This window comes from Protopterus annectens, chromosome 1.part1 (genome assembly GCF_019279795.1).
Source record: "Protopterus annectens isolate FY-2018-M chromosome 1.part1, PAN1.0, whole genome shotgun sequence".
In the NCBI taxonomy this organism is placed as follows: domain Eukaryota; kingdom Metazoa; phylum Chordata; order Ceratodontiformes; family Protopteridae; genus Protopterus; species Protopterus annectens.
In genome coordinates this window covers 547,817,543-547,842,350 of record NC_056726.1, presented here as the reverse complement: position 1 = coordinate 547,842,350, position 24,808 = coordinate 547,817,543, and the positions used below count along the sequence as shown (strand labels likewise).

General features: G+C 37.9%; 1 protein-coding gene across 9 annotated transcripts in view; it reads right to left on the bottom strand.

The window, feature by feature from the left end:
* Positions 1–24,808, bottom strand: part of LOC122806326 (protein unc-13 homolog B-like) — a 2,554,726-nt gene that overhangs the window by 1,781,100 nt on the left and 748,818 nt on the right. For all 9 annotated transcript variants that reach the window (XM_044076650.1, XM_044076675.1, XM_044076685.1 and 6 more), the window contains one exon: positions 4,099–4,240. In XM_044076650.1, coding sequence (XP_043932585.1) covers positions 4,099–4,240 — 142 coding nt within the window. The remainder of the gene's footprint in view (positions 1–4,098; positions 4,241–24,808) is intronic.

Sequence of the window (24,808 nt, the reverse complement as noted above, 5' to 3'; positions counted from 1 at the left end):
AATAGTACATAGCGAATTCTGAAATGTATTCTCAGTTGAGAAAAGCTGAGCTAGAAAGTTTAGGAAAACAAGTGATGCAACTGGGAGATAAAGGACTTTAATGCAGACATGGAAGGAAAGTGAGTCATGTAGAGTAAGACAATATGTCTAAGATATTTGAATAGAAGTTTGCTGGAGGAGTCCTGTTGGAAGATTGTTTTGAGAAAAAGATTGGCAGATAAGAACGGTTAGCAACGTGAGCTGATATACACATCTGCAAAGTATGAGTTAGACAGATTAAGGAAGAATATTTAAATAGAGATGTATAAAATGCAGTTACATCTTTCTATTATTTTCATATCTTGAGAAATCTTAGGATTACTTTCAGATCCCTACTATCCGATAATGACGATGTATTTAGCTGGAAGATCAGAAGTTATAAGTTAATAAGGCACCTAATAAGTGAAAGAAAAAGAGGAATCCATCACTGCCTCCTAGGGTAATAATTTGTACAGCTTAGTGGCAGAGAAAGGGTGGGGCAGATATTTGATAAAGCAGGAAGTGTTCAGATTATCACCTCAGGTTAAAAACAACAAAAAATAATAAAATGTGAAAGACAATGGAAATCGGTTGGGTAAGGGAAACAAGGTCACATGTTTGTCAAAATGTTAGGTGACTACTGTCAGACAGGAAGTATGTGGAATGAGCTACAAAAATGCATCTTGAAGCAACACCTGTTGTTTTATTAACTTTTAAAGTGCATTAAAAAAGAGTAAAAAAGAAATATTTAAAAACTGTAACTAACTGTTGGTCTTTGTTTCCCCCATTACTTCTTAGTCTGGAATTTTTGAGCAAAGTAGTTCAGGAGTATTGGCTACAGATGACCACAACAGTAGTGAAAGCAAGGGTAAACTCTAAAGGTGGAACAGCTTAATATTTCTAGTGAGGGAAACTGCTTAGTATTAAGGAATGTGTGCATAAATACATTTATTAAAATATGTTTATTTTCTGCATCCAGGTATTGCCACCTCACTGTTTTAGGTCCACTACATTGCTCAGCTGCTCAAATCCTACAGTTTTACAGTAGTATATGATTTCTCTGTGCAAACCAAATGGACTTAAAGGAACTTTTTCTTACATTAAGACAATGATCATACTTGGAGCTAGCTAGAAAGGAGTAAGGTGACACTTGTAGTTATTTGGTGTTTCATTTCATTTCTTTTTCCATAATTATACATTTCTTTCATTGGGCTATTCGATATTAACCAAGTTTATGTTCTCTTCTATTACCTGTATAACTGCCAAGCATATAGAATCATGTTCTTTGAACCACAACAATTTACCCAGAATGTAATCAGACTGCTCCACCCTTATGTCCAAATACCACAAGTAGAAGCAAAAAATAAATACCACAGTAGAAAACCACTGACAGGACTCAAAGCAGCAGTTACAGCAATTTAATTCCAACTTAGAGCTTCGGCACCAAGCCTTCAATGAGTATAAATTCATAAATATTTCCATCAGTATTTATACACACAAAATTCAGTTCAATCAATCAATCAATCAAGCTAGTAATTAAAATATTTAATTACATATTTCCAATTTACTTCCTTATTTAACCCATAAAGTTCCAAAGTGTTGCATTTTAAAATGAAAAGAGTTTCTTTTTTCAACAACTTTTCTTTTACATGAAACCTCTCCCAGTGAAACCTTCATTTTTTTTTCCAAAATGCATCATTGCAAACAATCTGGTTTAGAATTGTGTGCATTTTTAAAATGTTGTCCCAAGGGACTATCTATTTTACAATTTTTTATATCCCTTATATGTTCTTGCATACACATTTTAGAGGCTCTCCCTGTTTCCCCTATGTAATATAAGTTGCAGCTACACCTGAGAGCATAAATTACTTCTTCAGTGCCACATCTATAGAGATCTGTAGGGGTAAATCTTACCCTATTCATTTTTGGAAAAGCTGCCATGACTTGTCTACATACTTAAGACCTTTTACAAGCCATGGTACCTACTCTTTTATCCTTTACCCAAGGGTGTATGGAAATTTCATGTGGTATATAACGATTATGCACCACCATGTCACCCAGGTTTCTATTTTTTCTATAAGAAAGTTTTATCTGATTATTTAACAAATATTTCAAATCTTTATCATTAATTATCATTTTCCAATACTTTTTAACTTCCCTAACCATAGCTTCTGTCAGGACATTAAAAGTTGCAACAAAATAAACTTCTCTACCTCCCCCTGTAGAGTTTTTGTCTTATTTTTATTTATATCTCTTATTATTCTTTCACCATTATTTTTATATGCTTCACCTTTCTTTGAGGCATTATTATGCCTTTTTGTTATTCCATATCTATATTCTTTTACCTTACTCTTGGATTCTTCCAGTTAGTTATACCCCTCTTTATGAACATATTTTCTGTTTTTAGTAGTTAACCCTCAAAGACATCATCTGAGCCACATAATCTATCGAGTCTTAAAAAGTCATTATATGGCAGTACTGATATCAAATGGCTTGGATGGCAACTTTTTCTTATGCAAGACAATGATCATACTTAGAGCTAGCTAGAAAGGAGTAATGTGATGCTTGTAGTTATTTGGTGTTTCATTTCATTTATTTTTCCATAATTATACATTTCTTTCATTGTGCCATTCGATATTAACCAAGTTTATGTTCTCTTCTATTACCTATATAACTGTCAAGCAGATAGAATCATGTTCTTTGAACCACAACAATTTACCCAGAATAAAATCAGACTGCTCCACCCTTATGCTCTGATTTCAAAACATGTTTGCCTTTCAAGCCCACTCATGACTTCATATCAGCTGTGCAGAATGGAAGGAAGTGTTACTATTTGTTCATACCACAATAATTTCAGAGTTTCTGTTATTATGCTTATATAATTTTGTCAAGTAATGGTTATTAAAGTTAATAACACAAGTTTGGTGCCATTGTTTTACTATCTAAGGCTGAGAAACAGTTCAAAAGGATGTAGGAACGTTTGCTATTTTTAGCTTCCCACAAAATCTTTTATCTATCAGAGAAAACACCTGCCCTTCAAAACCTACTACAACCATACTCCTATACCAAATTTCTATGCTCTAGCAACAAACCCTTTATAAAAATAACCATAGCCAACAATCTTGCTGGAGAAGCCCTCTTCTCAAATTAAATAGCCAAAATTTGGAATGCACTAACTCCTAACATAACATCCACGACAACCTTGACTCATTTTAAAAAAATGCCAAAAACTCACTTATCCAACAAGTGGCTATACCCATACACTGCTCCTAACTAAACCATCTCTTTCAACAATTGCTATTACTTCTTATAAACTGTCTTTAATGGTCTATATACACATAGGTTCTTTAAACTCTGATGATAAGGATGTACAACGTGTTTAAAAAAAAAAACTTATATGGGTTTTCTAACTGATTCTCTATAGAAGTTATATAATGTTTGTATGGAATCTGTTGCACTGTGCTATGGTCATGTATATGCAACTCACTGTGATACTTAACGTACTCAAAAGTTTGTTAACATGTATGCGTTATGTGGAGCTCTTCTTTTCAGGCCTCCTCTGAAAAAGGGCCTGTGCCCAGTCGGACTTTCCTGGTAATCATATATAAAATAAAATAAAATAAATAATCTTTCTGCTTAGACAGCTCGCATGTCAAGAACTTTTTGTTCATACTCAAAGCAAGTAGCCATCTGATGCAGAAACATTCCAGCTGGTCTTGATTCTTTTTACAGTGGCGTCATATAACATTTACAATCAAGAGAAAACAATTTTCTTACCAGATGATAAAGTTTAGAATTCATTTAGTGGAAGACAACAGAAACAAAGTTAACTTGTCTATGCATACAAACTACAAATGCATGCAGAAAAAAACATAATGTTTTCCATTTAGGGTACGGCTTGACACTTTTCCCTGTTTACCAACAGAATCATTTCAAGAGCAGAATTCAGACAAAATACTCTGTACCTTTATATTCTGCACAGTAAATTAAGTTCATACTTTTCTGGCAAACAAAAGAACCAACATTGGGTAATCAAACTACATAGGCTCTCTCACCATAACAAAGAAATTAATTACTCACAAGTGAAATTTCTCTTCCCATACAGGATTCAAGTTTCCATAAATGGTTTTTGTTCGTTTCTTGGTTTTACCAACTTGAACGGTTACATATGGATCACTGGATCCAGTTTTGTCTTTGGCTTGTAAACCCTGGGCACAGAGCACTGGCAAAGATAAGAAACCCATAAAAAGAAAACAAAAGCAATAAATAAACAAGAAAATCTATAGCATTCAGCCTGAGCAATATGTACAGCATTCTTCATTTTGGTAAGTTTAAGTCTGCAACATGTTTTCTAATATAAAATATATTTTTTTCTAAATCACAGGAAACAAATAAGAGCAGTAGCAAACATCAGATCAAGACAAAAATTTGCAAATTGTGTACTGTAACAAGCAAAGAAGAAAACACACAGAAATACCATATAGTTACATCTGGTGGGTGAATTCAGTCTCTCTTAACCTAGAACTCATGAGTTCTTCTCGGACCCTTCTTCATGGCTAAACTTTTTCAGGTTGCTCTTCTACACCTTCTCCTACCCAGATTCCCTTGTGCTTCTCTCCGCCATCAAATGTTTCTGATAAAGTTACATGCACAGAGCAACAGATCTTTCTCATAAAAAGACTGGAGAACTGATGGAGGGCTGGCTAACAAAAACTAAATTCTCCAATAAGGTTTAGTATTATGGCTAGAAAGTAACTTTCATATCTGCTAAGGAGAGTCAGTCTTTTAAACTTCAAGACAGTCTTCCTGGGTGGCTTGTCTAATGAAATGTATTTCAACACCACCACCCCAAAGAAAGATCTGGCCTCTTATATAATTTCCATGACCATGATGATGATCTGATGATGCTGTACACCTTGTCAACCAACATGGGGGACTGTACATGGTTAGAAGTTGTATGTTGACTGGTTCTTGTTGTGGTTGGTTGTATTGGTTACTGGTTTGGCTAGCTGGCCAAGTAAAAATGTTCTCACATTTAAAATCATTTATGTCTCTATGACCACTGAGGACACGCCCACCGAACCCATGCAGATGCTGACAATGTTGCTGCTTTGGATCTCTTGGATTTTACAGTTCTGGCAACAGACCCCCTCCCCATGTTGCAACATCGACAGAGAAGGAACAACAGAAGGAACAACAACAGACTCATAACCACGATCCAAGTGAAATCCCAACACAGAAAGAATCAATGGTAATAAACTTATCTTCTTATACTTTAAATTCAGATGAACTATCAATTCTATCTAAAGGTTTAACATTTGTACCCTCCACTCAAAAGGATATTGCTCATATGTTTCTAGAACTTAAATATTTTATGCATTTTCTTAACCTTAAGATAATGCTCAAAGTGAACAATGCTCCAGTGGATGTACCTAAATGTTCACATACTTTTATACCACCTAACAATCCACTTGTTTTGGCCTTTGAAAAATCAGTTGAAAAAAGAACTATATAAACATTTCTACAGTGACAAGGAAAATAAATACTTTAACTTGACTGCATCAGTGATACAGGTGGACAAGAATCTTATTACAAATTTAGAAATAGTCATAAAACCATCAGACAAAGATGGGGGTACTGTGGTTATGAACTTTGACTACTACAATACTCAAATGCTCTGTATGCTAGCTACCTCAGATTATGAGCAAATACACAAACAACTGGTGAATCAGTTAGCTAAGCATATCTCAAAAAAATTAGAAAGTATGCTTAAGGACAAATGTATTGGAGAAGCATTATACCAGTACTTTAGAACTGATAGTCCTGTTGTACCTGTAATATATTGCATACCTAAAGTCCATAAATCCCTTGCATCTCCCCCACTTAGACCAACAGTGTTAGCAACAGGATGGGTGACACAGCCCTTATCAAACTACCTTGATAACCAACTTAAGAAATATTTACATGTAACAGGTACCATCATCAAGGACGCAACTAATTTAATTTCTCATCTATCAGAATGGCTTAAGTTACACTCAGCAAAAGGCTGTTTCCTTGTGACATTAGATGTATATTCATTGTTTATAGTTATTCCCAATGAGATAGGTATTCAGTTTATTAAACATTTATTTGAATTCTCTGATTATACACAGTGCCACATTAATATTATTTGTGAACTACTGGACATTATACTCCCCAATAACATATTTTTATAACAAAAGAAATTTATAAGCAGGTAAGAGTGGGGCAATGGGTAGCCCAGTCACCAACACCTATGCCAACATTGTAATGTACCAGTGGGAGAAAAAACACCTAATCAGTGAAGGTAATCACTATTTCAGAAATGTAACATTTTATAAAAGGTTTGTGAATGATCTTTTTTTTATTATGGGAAGGTACAGTAGAAGAATTCAGGAAATTTGAGTCATACATCTCTACAACTACTGAATTTTTAAGATTTAAATGGGATGCATCTTTTCATACAATTAATTTCTTTGACATAACCTTAAATAACGCTCATACTGATGATATAGACACTGCCATGTATAGAAAACCATCCAGGAAAAACACAGATCTGCATAGAACCAGTTTACATGCACTACATATCTATCCAAAGATTGTTAAAAATCAACTTGTCAGGATAGCTCAACTAAATATAAATGACACATTAATGGAACAACAACATGAAATTATCTCCTTAGAATACATACAAAGAAGTTATAGTCAACAAGTTAAAACAATTACACAAGACATTGTAATCAAGAGATTCACAGAATACACACCCCTGCTAACCACTAACAGAAGTGCAAGATCATCCACTAGTCATAATCATATCAAACTAAGATACACTCTTGCGCGTGAAAGAAGTAAACCAGCCATAAAGAACATTATTAAACTTTAACTGAGAGTCCTGAGCTAGGGAACATTGCATCTGATTCACCAAACTAGTTACAGAAGAGCTGGTAACTTAAAGAACATTCTTTGCTATAAAGAGCAACCAAAAATACATCTTATTTTTACAATAGTAAGCAAGGATCACACATATGTGATGAATGTACTTTCTGCAATATATTAATACTGATGTTCAAAAATAACGTGTCTACATGGAGTTAACGCTCCAGCCAACAAGAACAAGCCCAAGACAATAAAATAAATCAACGACAGCTGGAGCGACACTAGGTAAAGCAAAGCTATATTCATCCAAAGTACTCAAGACACCACACGCCAAATAGAAGTCAAAAAGGTCGTAAAAATCTCCAGAGGTTATTTTAATGCATAAAAATATCACACACATGTTAGCACTTTCACCACTAGGCTTTTTCAGACCTACAACATTACTGAAACCATCCAAGCTTAAATAGCTTCCTTGGCGGGAAACTTCTACTCCCTTAAAGGGCTAGCGTTCATATATATATAAATAAATACAATTCATCGTATACATTCATTCCCTAGAAAATCTTTCTAAAACCATAGTGTCACTCCAGCTATCGTTGATTAATATATTAATACTGACAAGTTTGTTATACAGCTGATCAAAGATGCTGCTTTTGAACTAAGAGCATTTGGGAACTGTAACACACAACACTTAATATACATAGCAATCTGTACCAAGTGCGAAGCATATTATATAGGCAAGACAAATAGAAAACTAAAACAGAGTAGGTCAACACATGACAGACACCAGGAAGAGTGTTCAAACAAATGCCTTATACAAATGTACTCAATATAGGTCTAACTCGTACCTTTAAATTTGTACTTTGCAAGTTATACGTGCACTGCTCAGAGGGGGAGACTTAAAATTGTATAAAGACAGGAGAGAACTGCAATTAATTTTTAGATTTAAGGCACTGAATGACATGGTTACCATGAAGCCCCATTTGAAGTATTTACATACTCAAATACACTGAACTTCTTGTATTTGTTTCTATGTTATATGTTTTAAAAATCAAATTTTATCAGTAGTATTATATCAATTATTACTGTTTACTTTGTATTTCTAACTGTTCATTGTTACTTATAAATGTTTTGGGCATTTTATATAACTTTTATATTTACTTTTAATCTTATCATGCAACTACTGTTTTAACTTGAGATTTGATCATGTGACTACATATTGATTATATAAGCTAAACACAACAAGCTACTCAGATTTTTACCTGAAGAAGTCTATCTAGATGAAAGCGTTCCATGCACTTGCAAACTCTAAGTATACTGTGGATTTTCAACTGTAAGTTGTGGACTTTATATTTTTTGAACAAACAACTGTTGTTTTATCCCTGCTCGTGGTTCCAGTTACTTTTTTGTTTTGCCAGTTTTGCCTTACTAGTAATGGATTTCTCACTGCACTGATAATGTTGCTTTACTTTCATTTTTGAAGATAAGCATCTTCGAAAATATTAATGTTCAAGGTTTAATGTTCGAGTATTAGCCGGTCGATGTTTGTTTTATTCAGTAAATGAACATAGACCCATTAAATATCTCTCTTGACTGCTAGCATGATTGATTTGTTTGCTGTGTTCACAATTTTTTGATGAATGAGGTGTAATAGCAAGAAAAGGGCCAAATTCCTAAACCTGAAACAAAATATGCTCAGTCCAATATAGGGTGACAATACCCGAATTAAAGGAAAAAGAACAATAAAAAAGAAAGATAAACTAAAAAGACAACAAGAAGAATGACAAAGAAGGTCACCACAAACTAGGCAAACAAGTAGCTTGAAGTAATTTAGGATAGGAAGACTGTGGAGATGGAGGAAAGAGAGGTGCAGAGGTTTGTAGGTAGGTAGTAGGCTAGCTGCTATTGTGGGCTATTTTTAAGCCTAGCCAATTTTCCTTTTAAAGATGAGACTCAAACCTTGTAGCTTGTGTCTGTGAGGTAAACAGGTTTACTATTATGCTAACCCCCATCCACCAAATATCTACTTGAATCAAGATGATATGCCCACAATCCCTGGCTTAGTAGGACAATGTCTTATCCATTAGGGAACTGGGGTCTGATATCATGGGCAGGAAAAGCTGCAGGAGTAGCCTGGAAACATTTTATCTGCCAAGGCACTGCAGAAACTGTCCAGGCAGTAGATATGCAGATGCATAAACTCACACTGGGCCACCCAGCACTGCAACATACCTTCTGGCCACCTTCTGCTGCAGCACACAAGAAATCCTTAACCCCACAGAATGAGGACAACCAACTTCTGCTGCAGCACACAAGAAATCTCTAATCCCACGGAATGAGGACAACCATCTTCTGTTGCAGCACACAAGAAATCCCTAACCCCACAGAATAAGGACAACCAACTTCTGCTGCAGCATACAAGAAATCCCTAACCCCACAGAATGAGGCCAACCAACTTCTGTTGCCACATACAAGAAATCCATAACCCCACAGAATTAGGACAACCAACTTCTGTTGCAGCATACAAGAAATCCCTAACCCCACAGAATGAGATCAACCAACTTCTGTTGCAGAATACAAGAAATCCCTAACACCATGGAATGAGGGCCTAGATCCTTACCTCTAACCTTGTTTGCCTGGAGTCCAGGGTACTGACAATTATATGAAGAATGGGTTGACAAGTTTGAGGGCCTTGTGGTCCCATGGTTGGGGAGGAAGAAAAAAATATATTTTTTTTAAGTCATGAATGTGGTATACTGATTTAAAGACAACAAAGTAGTTATTGCATTTTAAGCTTTATCTTATTTACCCTAAAATATTTAGCATCAATTTTAAAATAGAACCAAAAACATAAGACAATAGTTACAACTTGGGGATAAAAGAACTCATATCAAAGAACATTAGATTTACTGCACATCAGCAAGTCAAATGGGATCAGAAATAGTTGGTCTAGGGATCTAAACTTCATCTGCAATATCAACAGAACAGTTTGGAGGGACAGGTATACCTTGCAGAAAATACTGCTGGTGTGGAACAGACTCCCCCATCTATATAAAGCAAAGTGTATCCCTGCCTGTATTCAAGCACAACTTAGATCAATGGATGGGAAATAGAAAATTTATCCCAGAACTACCTCCTGTACTACTAATGGACAGAAGCAGCTCCTAAATTCTTCATCCCATGCATTTGTCCCCTCAAATTATCTGTGGGATGATCCCAGTTATTTTCGTTAGGGGAAATATCTAATTACCAACCATGGGATGGGGAAAGGCCAGAGTATAACCAAACGGCTTAGGCTATTTCAAGCACAAAAAAGTAAATTGGTTAGGCTTAAAGTGGCCCGCAAGAGCGATTAAGTTAAAACGTAACTACGAACGTATAAAGATGATGATGAAGAATTATCACTGTCACCATCTGAGCTGTGTTTCTTTCATCTCCAAGTACAACTTACAGCATGACTGGACCATTATAATATCTGGTGTACAAACTGATGAATCCTGTCCGTGTAGTTTAGTGTTTCTCCATCCTCACTCCCAGTTGGCTCACTCCTTCCTGGTCCAGTTCATGCTTTCTCTCTATTTTTTGGATTCCTTCCCTAGTGCTTAACAGTAACAGACTCATAAAAACAAGAATGTACGGAACCAGGAGGCGAGTGCACAACTGCTCAGCTTTCAATAAATGCAGCCACAACTTTGCCATACTTAATGGACATAGCTGCACTGAAGTAAACAAAGTAACATCTATATATTTTAGAGTCAGAATGTCCACTATATATGATGAGAGCACAACTACAGCACAAAGAAAATGGTAAAAAGAAACTAAACTTATACCTGCATTTTCAGAATTTAGACCACTTAATCAGGCCTCTCACCTTTTCTCACACATCATTAGCTTCTATCCAATCTGGGATACAATACTCTTTTACATTGCACTGACACAGTTCTTTACGAGTCCCGCCTAAACCCAACAATTATTAAACAGACTCGTGAACCTCTCTATGCTAACCTCATGGCTACAACATAACCACTTATCACTTTAGAGTATGCACCCTAAAGCCATGGTTTTTGAAACCTGAAACAAATGCAAGTATGTACCATTAACTGGCATATAACGACCAAAGACAACAATCAGCTAGCAACCTCTAATTATTTCTGTTACTTAGGTTTATGGCTAAATCAGAGTCTTAACTTACACCTTTACAACCAGAACTAATAAAACACCATTCTGTACATAGAACATCTCTCACTTCCAAGACCCTGGTGCAGAACAGCCATGAGAAAATGTACAACCCCATGGACTTCCATTATACCATCCACCTTTCAAACAAATCTTGCAAACCATCATCATTTCTAGCTGTCATCATTACTTTAGCACCATCAACAGAACACAACTGTTCCATTCTACTAAAAGACCAATTCAGCACAGATGCAACCTGCTGCTAGTTTTATTTTTTCACAAATTAATAATAATGGATACCTTTTTCTTCTTAGCTAGCAAACTTTCCACAAGTACTATGAAATTTAATCTAGGTTTTAAACACACTGTCTAAAGAGTGTAAGCTAATAGTTTTAGTATTGTTCCCCACCCTCCGTCCCTGTTGGTGTTTTGTTGTTATACTTGGTGGCTTTGCAGTTGCCAGCCCCTGCTGTAAATTTGATCTGGGACACTCCTCCCAGTTTAGTGTCATTAGCTCATTCAACCTAATACAGAGAAAACATCTGAGAAGGCCTTCTGTTCCTCCTTTCTCCCTTTCTTAAAAAAAAATTAAAAATTGCCTGAATCTCCTTGTGTTCTGACTGCGCTTCTCAAACATTTTGGAAGTATAGAGTATATATTAGTGCATTTATTATAACCGTATTTGCCTTAATATTGCTGCAACTCAAGTGCTCTAGGTTGCACTGCATCTGAATTGTTTTAGTGTGTTTTAGCTGCATTTCTGTATATATAGACTTTTCTGTATATGTAGACTAGCTACTTACTCTACTGTATTACTGCCTCTTAAATGGTTTTTCAGTTGTGCACTTGCCTTGCTTCATTTATAAAGTTTTAAATTACTAATTTTGTAGAGTTTTAATTGCATTTACTGTTTAGGACTACACACTCAAGTGTGTTAGCCTTTTCTGTGTTTATTTACTGTATTACTGCATTGTTTAGCCTGTTTTAACCAAAAAAAAAAAAATACTATTTTGTTTGCTCGTTTCCCACCTTTCCTAGCCAGTCCAGATCCCAGGCTTTGCTTGTCTCAGGACTTTATTTTCTGTGCTCAGAGCTATCCAGACCTTGCTGTGGTAGAGGGAAGTCCTACTGCTTACCAGTGGGACTGGTGAGCATTGTACTGCCTATCTAACACTAGAGGAGTGGTTTCCAGCTCTGAAATTGTAATTTTATTAGCCTTTTTGGGATGATTTCTATCCCTTTCAACTTTCTGGCTTAAAAACACGTGTGTTTGTGCAGGAACGCCCTTAGGTCAGCTGGTGCCCTAGGCAAAAGGGCTCCACGGTGCCCCCCACCACGCTACCCAGTGCCCCCATCCTGGTCTACCTACTCAAACACAGGAAATGTGCCCCTGCTAGAGCGGCACCCTAGGAGGCCACCTATTTGGCCTATGCCTAAGGCCGGCTATGTGTTTGCACATTTTTTGCATTGTGCAGCACCACGGGGCTACAGTTAAACTATTCCAGGTGCCAGAAAGTCTGCTCTTCAAATTTTCCCTTAGAACTAGTTGGTTTCTCAGTAGTAGCACTAAAATCTGAACCCCTGTGACTAGCACTTGTTCTAGAACCTGCTGGAAAGCACTAGGAATCCTGAAACTGATACAAGCACTCAACTCTCCTTGTCAATAAGGATAAATTAATTGTAGGCACTAAACAGCCTATAATTGCAAAGTACCTTGCAAAGGTAAGGGAAAACAGTTCTTGTACTTTACAAAAAAAAAGCACCTAAACAGGCATGTCCAAGGCTCAGCTTCCGATGATTTCTCCTGTCCACCTGGTGAATCTGGGCATACTGAGGCAATGCGGCAACTGCCTCATGTACACAGACAACCCTCTCCTCCTACCACCCAACACTACAACCTGCGTGAGATGCACTTACATAGCCAAACTGGAAGCAAAGCTCTCTCTGGCCAAGATTGTGCTAGACAGTCAAGAGGAGAAGGTTCACACCTGCACTACACCTCAAGCAACTCATAGCCCTTCAACACCCACACATAGCAACACTAAACAGACATATGCAGAGGCCCTTAACATTAACCTGCCCAAGCAAAAAGGTCCTCCGAAACTGAAACGCAAACAAACACCAGTCACAACCAAAGTGACACATAGCTCACAACACCAGTGTGCCACCCAACAACAGGCCCTAAGGCAAGACAATGTACCCAACACTTTAGTCATAGGTGACTCTATAGTCAGGCACACTGATGCCCCACTCACCAGGCTGAACAAAGAGAAAATTACAGTCAGCTGCCTGTCAGGTGCCAGGATCTGCCACATAATGCATGCACTCAAGTCACTCCACAACAAGTACAAATACAAATCTGTCATTGCCCACGTTGGAGTGAATGACTTGAGATGTACCTCCTTGGACTACATGAAAAGAGACATGGAAGAGCTCTTGGATCATGTGGCCCAGGCAGGTATGACCCTAGCCCTGAGTAGCATCCTGCCTTCATCCAGAATGATACCACAGTATAAGGACAAATGATTGACTTCAACAATTGGCTAAGCTTCTGGTGTCATTCAAAGGAGATCCAGTATCTGTCTGCCTGGGTAGACATGATCGACAAACCACGATGCTTTGCCAGAGATGGTCTGCACCTGTCACCCCTGGGATTCAGGTTACTGGCTAAAGCCTTGAATTTAATGAACATTGTGTTTTTGTTACAATTGATGTGGTCGAACTGTTCAACACCATCCCACGTGATGTGGGATTAGAATGGTTTAATGACTTCTTGTGTGAGTGTACCAGCCTGTTTAATAACACTGTTAATGTTCTTGTTCTGTGCATGGAATTGGTATTAAAGTATAACGGTCAGTACTATAGACAAAGAAAAGGGTTAGCCATTGGGGCTTCTTATGCCCCCACTTTTGCAAATATTGCATTGTTACAATCGGAGTGACACATTTTATTCCCACATTTTGAGAGGACACCTCGGAATTTGTATCCCCGATTTTTAGATGACATTTTTATTGTGTGGGATAGTGAAGTGAGTGAAACTGAGGGGTTTGTTAAGTTTATAAATGCATCTACCCCTTTTTTGAGCTTCACTTATCAATACAACCCCTTTAGTATGAATTATTTAGATGTTACCATGTCCAAGGACATACAGAACAAGAGATGGGTTAGCACCATATATCAGGAACCAACCTACAGCAACAGTATATTACAATTTGAAAGTAACCACCCCCCATCAAAAATTTGGTATCATCAAGGGGCAATACATCTGTCTAGCCCATATGGTTTCAAGTTGGGAAACCTTTAACAATGAATGTGAGAAAATGGGACATATGTTTTCTAGCAGAGGGTACCCTACTGAGATGGTCACGCAGGTGTGTAGGGATATAACAGTCAAAAGGCAAATGTGAGAGATTATTCCCCTCATTTGTTCCCATGAAGTTTCAGGGAGCAATTCTTTCAGGAGAGGTGGTACAAATAGTAGGCTGGATCTACAAGGAGCTTTTATTACACAATATTGTAATGAGGCTGCCCACATTAGAAGCATTATTTACAAATATTTGCAAATTTTTTCCCATTTTAAGGAAATGAGCATGGTGGCTAACCAAAAACCCCAAATCATATTTAGGAGAGGGAAAATCTTGAAGAATCATTTGGAGCAGGGCACTTTTGACCATGGATTGGAGTTTACAAACAAAAAATGGGGAACTTATAGGTGTGGGAATTGTGCCCAATGCAAAATGGTATTTGAAGGAGATTGTGTTACAGTGAAGCATTTTAACATTTTTTTCAAGGATTCACAGTAATCGTAACTCTGTGGGGTTATATATGTCACTATATGCTCAAAATGTGAGTGTTTCTATGTGGGGAAAACTAAGAGAAAGTTCAAGGAGCGTATGTATGAGCATGGATTGGACATCAGGAAGGGGGATATACAAAAATACATTGGCCAAGCACATTAGTGAGCACAAGGACCACAGCTTCAGCTTCTTTGTTTTGGAACGTTTACAAAGGGACCTCAGGGGGGGGACCCTGGGAAGATCTGTTAGAAATCAAGGAGCTGAGGTGGCAACTGAGGCTCAATGCTACCTCCCCCCTCCACCCTGTGGGTTTGAATGAAAGTACTTTTATAGCTAGCATTTTAAAGATGAAATCATATGTGGTATGATTCCACATACATTTCTTAGGCTATCAACCTGTTTTAATATGTATATATGTTATCTGTTTACTTTTATGAAAATCATTTTTATGAATTTTATGCATTTTAATTAGTTTTGATATAAATTTATTAACATATATTATCATTAAATGTTTAAATGCATTGTGAGGCTCTAGTGTTTGCTGGGTCACAGTTCACATCACTTTTTTAACAGTCATAGTATGGGTTAATGTATTTATTTTCATTGGTTAGGGTTTTAAGGGTGGGGTATTTAAGAGCACTGGATGTGTTTAGTGTTGTGATTCTAATGAAGTACTTATACGAAAGCGCTTAATCTCTGTTCTTGTGGACAAATAAATTCTTTGGATATTCACTAGTGTTGTTGTTTTCTGTTCCTGGATCCATTCTGTTCCTGTGTGGTTTGTGCCTTTTTAATCTAGGTTTTGTTACACCCATTATCCTCATTCTTTAGATTCCATTTACAAAGCTTCATGCAACTAGACACAGATTCTCAGCTGTGGAATTCAAACTCTAGTAATACATTCCTCAATCATCAAAACTCATAATTAAGTACCCCACATTCAGATGAGCTCTTAACACTTAAACAAATCTGCAAGCCACAAATGTGTCTTTAACAACCACCCAAGTAAGCACTTCTCAATACTGTTGCCCCTCTGAACAACTAGACAGTGAGTGGTGCCATTTCTCAAAGACAGACCATTATATGACTAATCTTATCAACTCACCACCTTATCCACGCTCTTAGGTTTACCCACCTCCCTCCTTTAATCCTTCCACCCTAACCAATTCCTAAGTTAATATGGTACATGCCACAAAAATCTTGAATAATTATTACTAAAAACAAAGCAGTTTAGCAGTTTGCATACTTTTTCACATTTGTCCTTGACATGTTCATGTGTGTACTTAATTCAGTTAACTGTTTGAATTTAACCTGCAAAATTTCCACTTTAATTTACTGATGTTTTGTTTTACAAAATTAGCTGTATCTGAGAAGGGTCTTTTGGTATTAGTGTCACTTAAAGAAACATACAAACATGCATACATGTATACATACATGTATACATACATAAAGCCAGAGTTGAATAAAAACAAGAGAAGCAGCTCTGGGAGGTCCATCGCTTAATGGTAACAGACAGAAAAGTGACAGCAGACACCTGCTACAGACAGAAAAGGGAAGTATCGTCCTTCTAGCTCAGTATAAGTTTAAGGAGAGAAGGATTTGCTTTCTATGTTTGATATTATTCAATGAACACCTAACTGCTACTCTAGCTAGATGAAGCCATAACTGTTCACATAGCTTATGTGACACAGTGCACATATACTGAAATAGCCAAAACAATTAAAAATAAATGAGAAAGTTAAAAGCTGGTTATGTAATAAAATACAAAGTAAACGTGCAGAATATGCTCAGCTATAAGAAGTGCAGGACTTGGTGATAGTAAAAAAAAAAAAAAAATATCTCAAATATTCTTGTCTAAGGCAAAAGTGAACAGCCACATCTGGAGCATAAAATGCTTAGGTGAATTAAGTTGGCAAACACGATTACCTCCACTGCAGATAAGCAGGGCTACAGGCAGAGTCTAGACACTATACATACAGAGCTCTGACTTGAGTCTAATGTAATGCTCACTCTAAATAAATACAGTATCTTATGCTTGGGAAATAATATTGTGACTTTGGAATAAAAGTGATATCTGGACTCCAAAATGAGAGACTGCCATAAAGGACCTAGGCATACTGATAAACAATCGTCTAAGCTGTGATTAAAATGTCTCCATAGAGGTTTGAAAAGTGTCTGAAATAGCTTTGCTAACACTAAAGGGATAATCTGGGGAAATAACTGTGCCACTGTATATGAAATTGAATCTGTCAATCAGAGTATAATGTGTGTTTTTGTACTTAACTTAAAAACAACTACGTACATGTAAAGAAAGTTTAAAGTTCTACAAAGATAAGCGAGTTTACAAAGCACTCAGTGTTCCTCTTGAGTGGTGTTTGACATCTGGTTGTGAAGTTACTGCCAGATTTGGTTCTTTTTGAAATGGTGCCCCTGGAGCACACAGAACCCACAGCATTAATACCCAGTGGTGTAACTACCTACTAAAATTATAAACAATGGAGGAAAGTTGGACTGGTTTTGATAGAGTGTATCTAGCATATGCAACAGGCTATTAGTCTTGGTTAAACAATATTGTTAGTTCCTCACCTGCTTTAGGTTCATAATCAGATACTAGGTAGTTTGTCTGCAGACTATATACAGCTTAGTCACAACATCCCAACATGAGGAGTTTCCTCCTGCCTCAAGAAGACATTTGTAGGACAGGCTTGTGAAGATTTTTTGAATGCCTACCTGAATGTCAAGATTGGTCATAAGTGTAACAAGGGTACTACTTTACTTAGGGTAAAGAGGTAGGGAGGTTCTGGGATAAAAATTTGTAGCACCAACAGATCCTTTTAATTTGCTGGCATAGATTTAGGTCTTTTGTGTGACTCTTGAGGGCCCATTCATTTTAAGCAAACAAAGGTGGTCAAGGAAACTTAGTTTTTTATGGCATGAAAAATCAAATATCATCACAGATGAGTCAAATGGAGACAGAAAACAAGCTAATTATGTTTAGAAAACTAATGAACTTATGACTAAAGGACTTGAGGCCTGTGATTTTCTTTCTGGTTAAGAATCTCTACTGTCTCTGAAGTTACTTGATATATTTCAGTAGGTACATGCCAAAGGGGCACTGCATCTGACATTGTGGCAGATAAGAGATGAGTATAGTGGTAGTAGGGCCTTCCGAGCTTTGGAAGAGATGCCTTTGGAAATTAACTGGATGAGACAAATGGATTTTTTACCAACAGAGAACAAGAGGGAAAAAGACAAGGCACAATCCACAAGACTACCTAGAGTTCTAATGCTGGCATCTGTTTATAGGGTTGTGCCATCTATGTGATATGAGGAGGACTTGTTTATTGCTACCAAACTCGACCTTACTACACTGTTTTTGTCAATTAGTTTAGGGTGGCTATTCTTACACCAGTTATTTGCATAATCCAGCCTTACCTGGAGTACTTGCAAGTTAGTGGGTGCAGGAGCAACAACAACTAATTTACAACCATCTGCAAATTTTGTTAATCTGAGTCTCAGGACATTGGCTCCTATATGAGAGAAAAAGATCCTAAATAGAAGGTGACCAAGAATTATTCTGCAGGACTCAGCATGAAACATGCTTTTTATTTTTTTTTTTCCAGATGTTGGGCTGCAAATCTAACAATCAGGCTCCGTTCATGAGCCAGCTTTCTATTCATCTAATTAAATATTAGCTTATTTTCAAGTTAACAGACTTGTTAATTTATTTTATTTAACTTTGACAACCATGGTAGAGCACTGATATAAAGACAATTTTAGGCCTGGCCAGGGTGAATACATGAATATCATTAAGGCAGAAGACTTTGTAGATAAAAAAAAACTTAGCATATTCAATAAAACATCAATGTTCAATAAATAATACAGCTAAACAATTATTCATTAACTGAAAGAAAACTTAGGTGACTAATGCAGCTACAGATTATTACAGACTATGGTCTTTATAATAATTACTGTTAAGTGAGCATTATGATAAAGTAACTAAGAGCTACTCAATGGCAATTAATGGCAAAAAAGCCAGAATGACTAAAGTTCAGTATAACGCAGACAACTTAGAATGAATGAATGAAGTTATGAGAAAAGTAAAGGGAGTGGAGGTGGTAGAGGAGATGATGGAAGAAGGTGTGGAGTAAACTGAAGAGAAAGACAGGAAAGGGACTGGAGAAGGAGGGAAGAAGGTCCGTAAATGATTGAAAATAGAAGGAAACGTGTAATTAGAGTAGGAGAGAGATACTTTCATGGAGGAAATTATGAGATGCCTTAACCAGGGAGAGGTGTGTTGTGTGCACTTCATTACCACCATTTACTGCTTCATTTACCTTTTCAAAGAAATTTACAACATTAGTAAGGCAGGACTTACCCTTGGCAAAGCCAAACTGATACATATCTAGGGTTAAAATATCAGCCTGGTCTAAACTGGTGAGGTCCAAGCTGATACATTCTGTGACTTTACAAATAAAAATGATTAGACCGATGGGTCTATAGTTATCAGGATCTGTGGTTGGTCTACTCTTATGCAGGAGCTATAAAGTCTGTTTCTTAAAGGTTTTTGGATATAGCTTGTGTCAAGGCTCAAGATAATGAGGATTAACAGACACCCCACTCAGCTGTGCTACGTGTTAACAATTAAGGTGCTTGGTAAATTAATAGCCCCTTCACCCATGAGATTTTCTCTGTTTTGGATAAGGCTGTAATGACTTGTTCTATAATAATCTTGGTGGGAGTAAGGAAGAGCTGTGGTCTGTATAACTATAGGGATACTTACAATGGGTGGAGTGAAGTTGGTACTAAATATGGCAAACAGGACATTAGTGAACTCCTTGGCCGCTGGAACAGTTGATGACATTCTCGATCAGTTTTGAACAATGTTGGGCATTGCTCCTCAATTTATTAACAAAGGATTTTTGATTGCTTTTAGGGTTTGTGGCTGGTTTGAATTCATACTCAGCTTTCCGTCTTCCATTTCACCTTTAGATTTGCTAACTTGTTTTGAGTACCCTATTAAGTTAGGCAGATTGTATCTTTCAATACACATTCAGAATTTTCTTCTTTTTGTTATACAGGTTAGTTATAACAGAGTTCTATCATAAGATTTTATTTTTCAATTTCCCAGAATATTTGGTATATGTGAGGACTACCTTACTTGTACAGATTTCTTGGCAAGAAAATCAGTTGTAAAGGTAGATGCTCCTGATGTAGGGGCAACCTGATTAGGACTGAATTTATTTAGATTGCTGTGCAAGTGCAGGAAGTTGACCTCTGAGGAATCCTTGAACACAGACATATTCGTGTAAACAGAACTGCCAAATTTGTATCAGAGGATCAGAGACTTGTAGTCAGATTTAACAAGGGATGAGGACACCTATGGAAATATAAAAGTAGGGGCGATATTATAACAAAAAGAGATAAATCTGCTGGAAGGAATGCAAACAGAATTTACATATTATTCCCAAGGTGCAATAACTAAGCTAGACTGGATATAAATTACATTTCATAGGAGCATTGGTATTTATTTGAAAGCTTTGAAATACATCCAATAACTATTTCAGATCATGTACCAAATAAAGACTACAATATAAATGCAGGACAATGAAATAAACATGAAACATTAGCACTTTCCTATGTATATGTTAAAATGAGAGGAATTTAAGGAATGGATACTGGAAATAATTCAAGAATTAATAGGGAAGATAGGGATTGCTAAGGGAGTGGGCTGATCTTGTAATTGGTCATTGATTGATCAGTGTTCTGCCACAGTACATACATCTAAAGCTAAATAAATAAATAAATGAAATGAAATTGGAGTTTAAAATATGGTAGAAATAAGAAAGAAATATGGGTAAGCAATATGAACTATTTAGGGGGTTGTCAAATGTTAAAGTATTGCTGAAAAAGGGGAATCTCAAAGAACAAGAGGAGCAATTGCAGAGTGCTAACTGGAGAAGGACGTATATGTGTAACACACGTGAGTTTAGAAAGGTTTCTGTTAAGCAAACATATTTTATAACAGCAGAGCACAAAAACGGTTCACATGATGACTTAGGCAACAGAAAGTAGAAAAGGTTGCAAAGTTAAGCAGACTATGACAAGGAAACTAACTTGAGATTCTATAGAAGTATTAGATGGATTTTAGAAAGTATGTGAAAATGTGTGCATTGTAGAAGAACTGGAAAATTAATAAACGACACAAATAGAAATATTTATGGAAAACTTTGCCCTGTCAAGGATACAGGAAGGTGAGTTCAAAAATTAATAGCCAAGCTAGGAAGAAACTGAGAAAAAGAGATAAAATGGTGATATACAATCAATCAATAGGGAAGTCTTCAGGAAGAGTTGTTATTCCTGTGAAAGTTTGAAAAAAGGAAGGAAGAAAGTGATAAATATTTGGAAGGTTCTGTTTAGCAGTATAAACACAGAACAATAACTGAGACCTGGTTCAAGGCTCCAGAGAGCACCCCTGCAATACCAGGCTACAACTCTTACCACACATTTTGGCTACCAAACCAGGATCAAAACACTAAAGGTGGAGGAGTGTCCATATTCACCAAGGATATTCACACCACCAGGTTAGTTGCCCAACACAATGCGTCTGAAATTCTCCAGGTGCAACTAACACTAGGTAAGACTGCAATCCAAATTGTAGCTTGCTACAGATCTCAAACCATGCCCCAAGATTCTCACTACATCTTTCTAAACATACTGGAAAATATTAATATACAACCAAACACCCTGATACTGGGTGATTTCAACTACCCTGCCATTAACTGGGAAAACTACTTCTGCACCAACATCTTTGCCCAACGGTTCTTGGAATTCATAAATTCCAATGCCCTGGATCAGCTAATCCATAGTCCCACCAGGGGCTCCAATATCCTAGACCTGGTCATTACCAACATGGGAAATCGATGCTCCACACCTATGGTCACCCCCTCGTTGGTCAGGTCAGACCATAAGCTAATCACCCTTAACATCCACATCCCACCAACACCCCCCAGTAAGGAAACCTCCATAAAAAACTTCTCCAAGGCCAACTTCAAGTTACTCAAGTCAGAAGTTACAAACGTTATGACACCCATGCAGACGGGAACTGAAAGTTCGACTGCTGAGTCCTACACTAAGGCACTGTACGAGCACATCCACTCATGCATGAATCGTGCCATCCCAAATAGAACCAAGATGCTCTCCTCCAAAAAAAGGAAGCCAATCTGGTGGTCCCCTGCCATAAACAAACTTTACAACAAAAGGAAAAAACTGTTGTAGAAAAGAGGAAAATCCCAGGATGCAAAAAACTCCCTTACCAGCCTCAGTAAGAAGCTGAGATCCCTCATAAAATCCTCCAAAGCTAGTTACGAAAATAAAATTGCCAAAGATTCCTACGACAACCATAAGGCATTCTATAACTATGTCAAGAATTTAAATGGCAATGCTCAGATCTGCTCTGAGCTACAACAGAATGGCATTAAATATACGGATCCCAAGGATATTGCCAGTATCCTGGCAGATTGATTCAGTGCCAACTTCACCCCCCTCTCACCCATTAAATGGCCCATTGCAATACTGGAAGATTGCCAAATTCCGGTAATAACAGCCACACAGGTAAAAAATGAACTCTCCAGAGCTAAGAATACAGCATCCATGGGACCAGATGACATCCCAGGCTGTGTACTACATGAACTACGAAATGAACTGGCACCTCACCTAAGTGTCATGTTTAATCATACCCTCACCTCAGGCGTCGTGCCCACTGAGTTGCGCACAGCTACAGTTATCCCACTCCACAAGGGGGATCCACCTTGTATCCCGGGAACTAACGCCCCATCAGTCTGACGAGCCTGATCTGCAAGTCAATGGAATGTATTATCATGGAACTTATAAACAAAGACATTGGCAACCTTAAAACACTGGACCCCACCCAGTTTGGGTTCGTGAAGGGCCGATCTTGTCTCCTGAACCTTACTGACTTCTTCAAATCAGTCTCCAGAGCCATGGATGAGGGTAAGGCAGTCCACACAGCTTATCTGGACCTCACCAAGGCCTTTGACACCACCCCCCACTCTGGAATCATAGATAAACTTACTAAGCTGGGCATTAATCCCTACATCACTCGATGGGTTGCCAACTGGCTCACAGAACCCACACTGTAAAAGTAGCCGACTCCAAATCCAGCTCCAGACAAGTGACAAGTGGAGTACCTCAGGGTTCAGTCCTGGGACCGCTCTTGTTTGGCATCTACTTTTCTGAAGTACAGGCCAACACTAAGGGACTCTGGCTAACAAGGTTGGCAGATGACTGCAAACTGGGAGCCATTATTGAATCCCCAAATTATGTGGATACTCTACAAAAGGGCCTTACAGAAACAGATGCTTGGTGCCAGAGCCATGGGCTCAAGCTCAATGCCAAGAAATGTATAGTTATCCCCTTTGGGAAAAAGCATGTACCCATGAATTATCACATAGGTGGCAGTACACTAAACATCGAAAGTGTGATAAGAGACTTAGGGACACAGGTGGACATTGGACTCACCTTCAATAATCACATCGCCACAACAGTCAGGAAATCCTTCTATGTGGCACACCTCATCACTAAGGACTTTTCATTCAGAAAAAAAAAAAGGTCATTGTCCCACTGTACTCATCCCTCATTAGACCCATTATAGAATACAACACCCCATTTGGTATGTACCTCTCAAGACATCTGCAACAACTGGAAAGGCAGCAGAAATACCTCACTAAAAGAATCACGGGCCTAAAGCTGATGCCCTAAGCTGACTGCCTTAAAAAACGCCAGCTATACTCTATCGCATATCGTCTACTCCGAGGCGATCTCTGCTTAACATACAAGGCCATGTCAAACCCAGAGCTGTTGGACATGCTACACTTAAAGAAATCCCAATCCCTCAGAGCCACATGCTCCAAGGATCTAAATCTTGTCATCACAATAAACAAAACATGCTGGAGGGATAGATTCCTGACCCAAAGACTCCCCAGACTCTGGAATAGACTGCCCATACATGTCAAGCAGAGCGCCTCTTTGGCCATCTTCAAAAGGAACCTTGATGATTGGATGGGAGAAAGGCAATTCACCCCGGGGATCATGTCAGTCGCCCTGCTAGACAGGGGTCCAGGGAAGTAAATATTGTGGGAAGAAATAGCCAGGGAATTGTTATGGCTAGGCTTGTATAGGCCCTAGGGCCGATAGCCTAGTACCAACCTATGAACAAGCTCAATTCCTGCCAGGCAAGCTAAATTCACTGCCAGATGACCTAAGCAGAAATCTCACGGACCTACAGGAATGGAAACTGGAACCAAAAATATTCAACTTCTTGAGGAACAAATGGGGGAATCCAGAGGTAGACCTGTTTGCCTCCCCTCAGAACTACCAATTGGACAAATTATGCACAAGGACTTACCACAATCAAACTTGGAAAGTGGATGTCCTGTCCTTTACCTAGGAAAGCCTCTCGATTTATGCCTTTCCCCCTCTGCCTCTCCCCTCGAAGGTTCTGCAAAAGATCAAACAGGACAAGCCAAGGACAATACTGATTGCACCAGACTGGGGCTGGCTGCTCCCTTGCTACCAGATCCCCAATAAGACTCCCCACTGGCACAGCTATAGGGTCCAGGTCTCAGCCTAACTAGGCAAGCTAGAACCTCCAGTACCCTCTCTGTCCAACCAGCGCTTCGTGTCCATGCCAAGTAGCTGACACAACATACACACACTTTGAGATAAGTATTTATACAACTTCACAGACACTCCTCGGAAAGGCTGACACAGATTTTCCAGCTGTGCCCCTTTACCCAGACTATACGGTAGTAATTACTGCCACCACCCAGTTAATAATATCAGCTATTAAAAGGCCCTTAAAAGGGTGTCCAATTATTACTATGCAATATTAATATCCAATG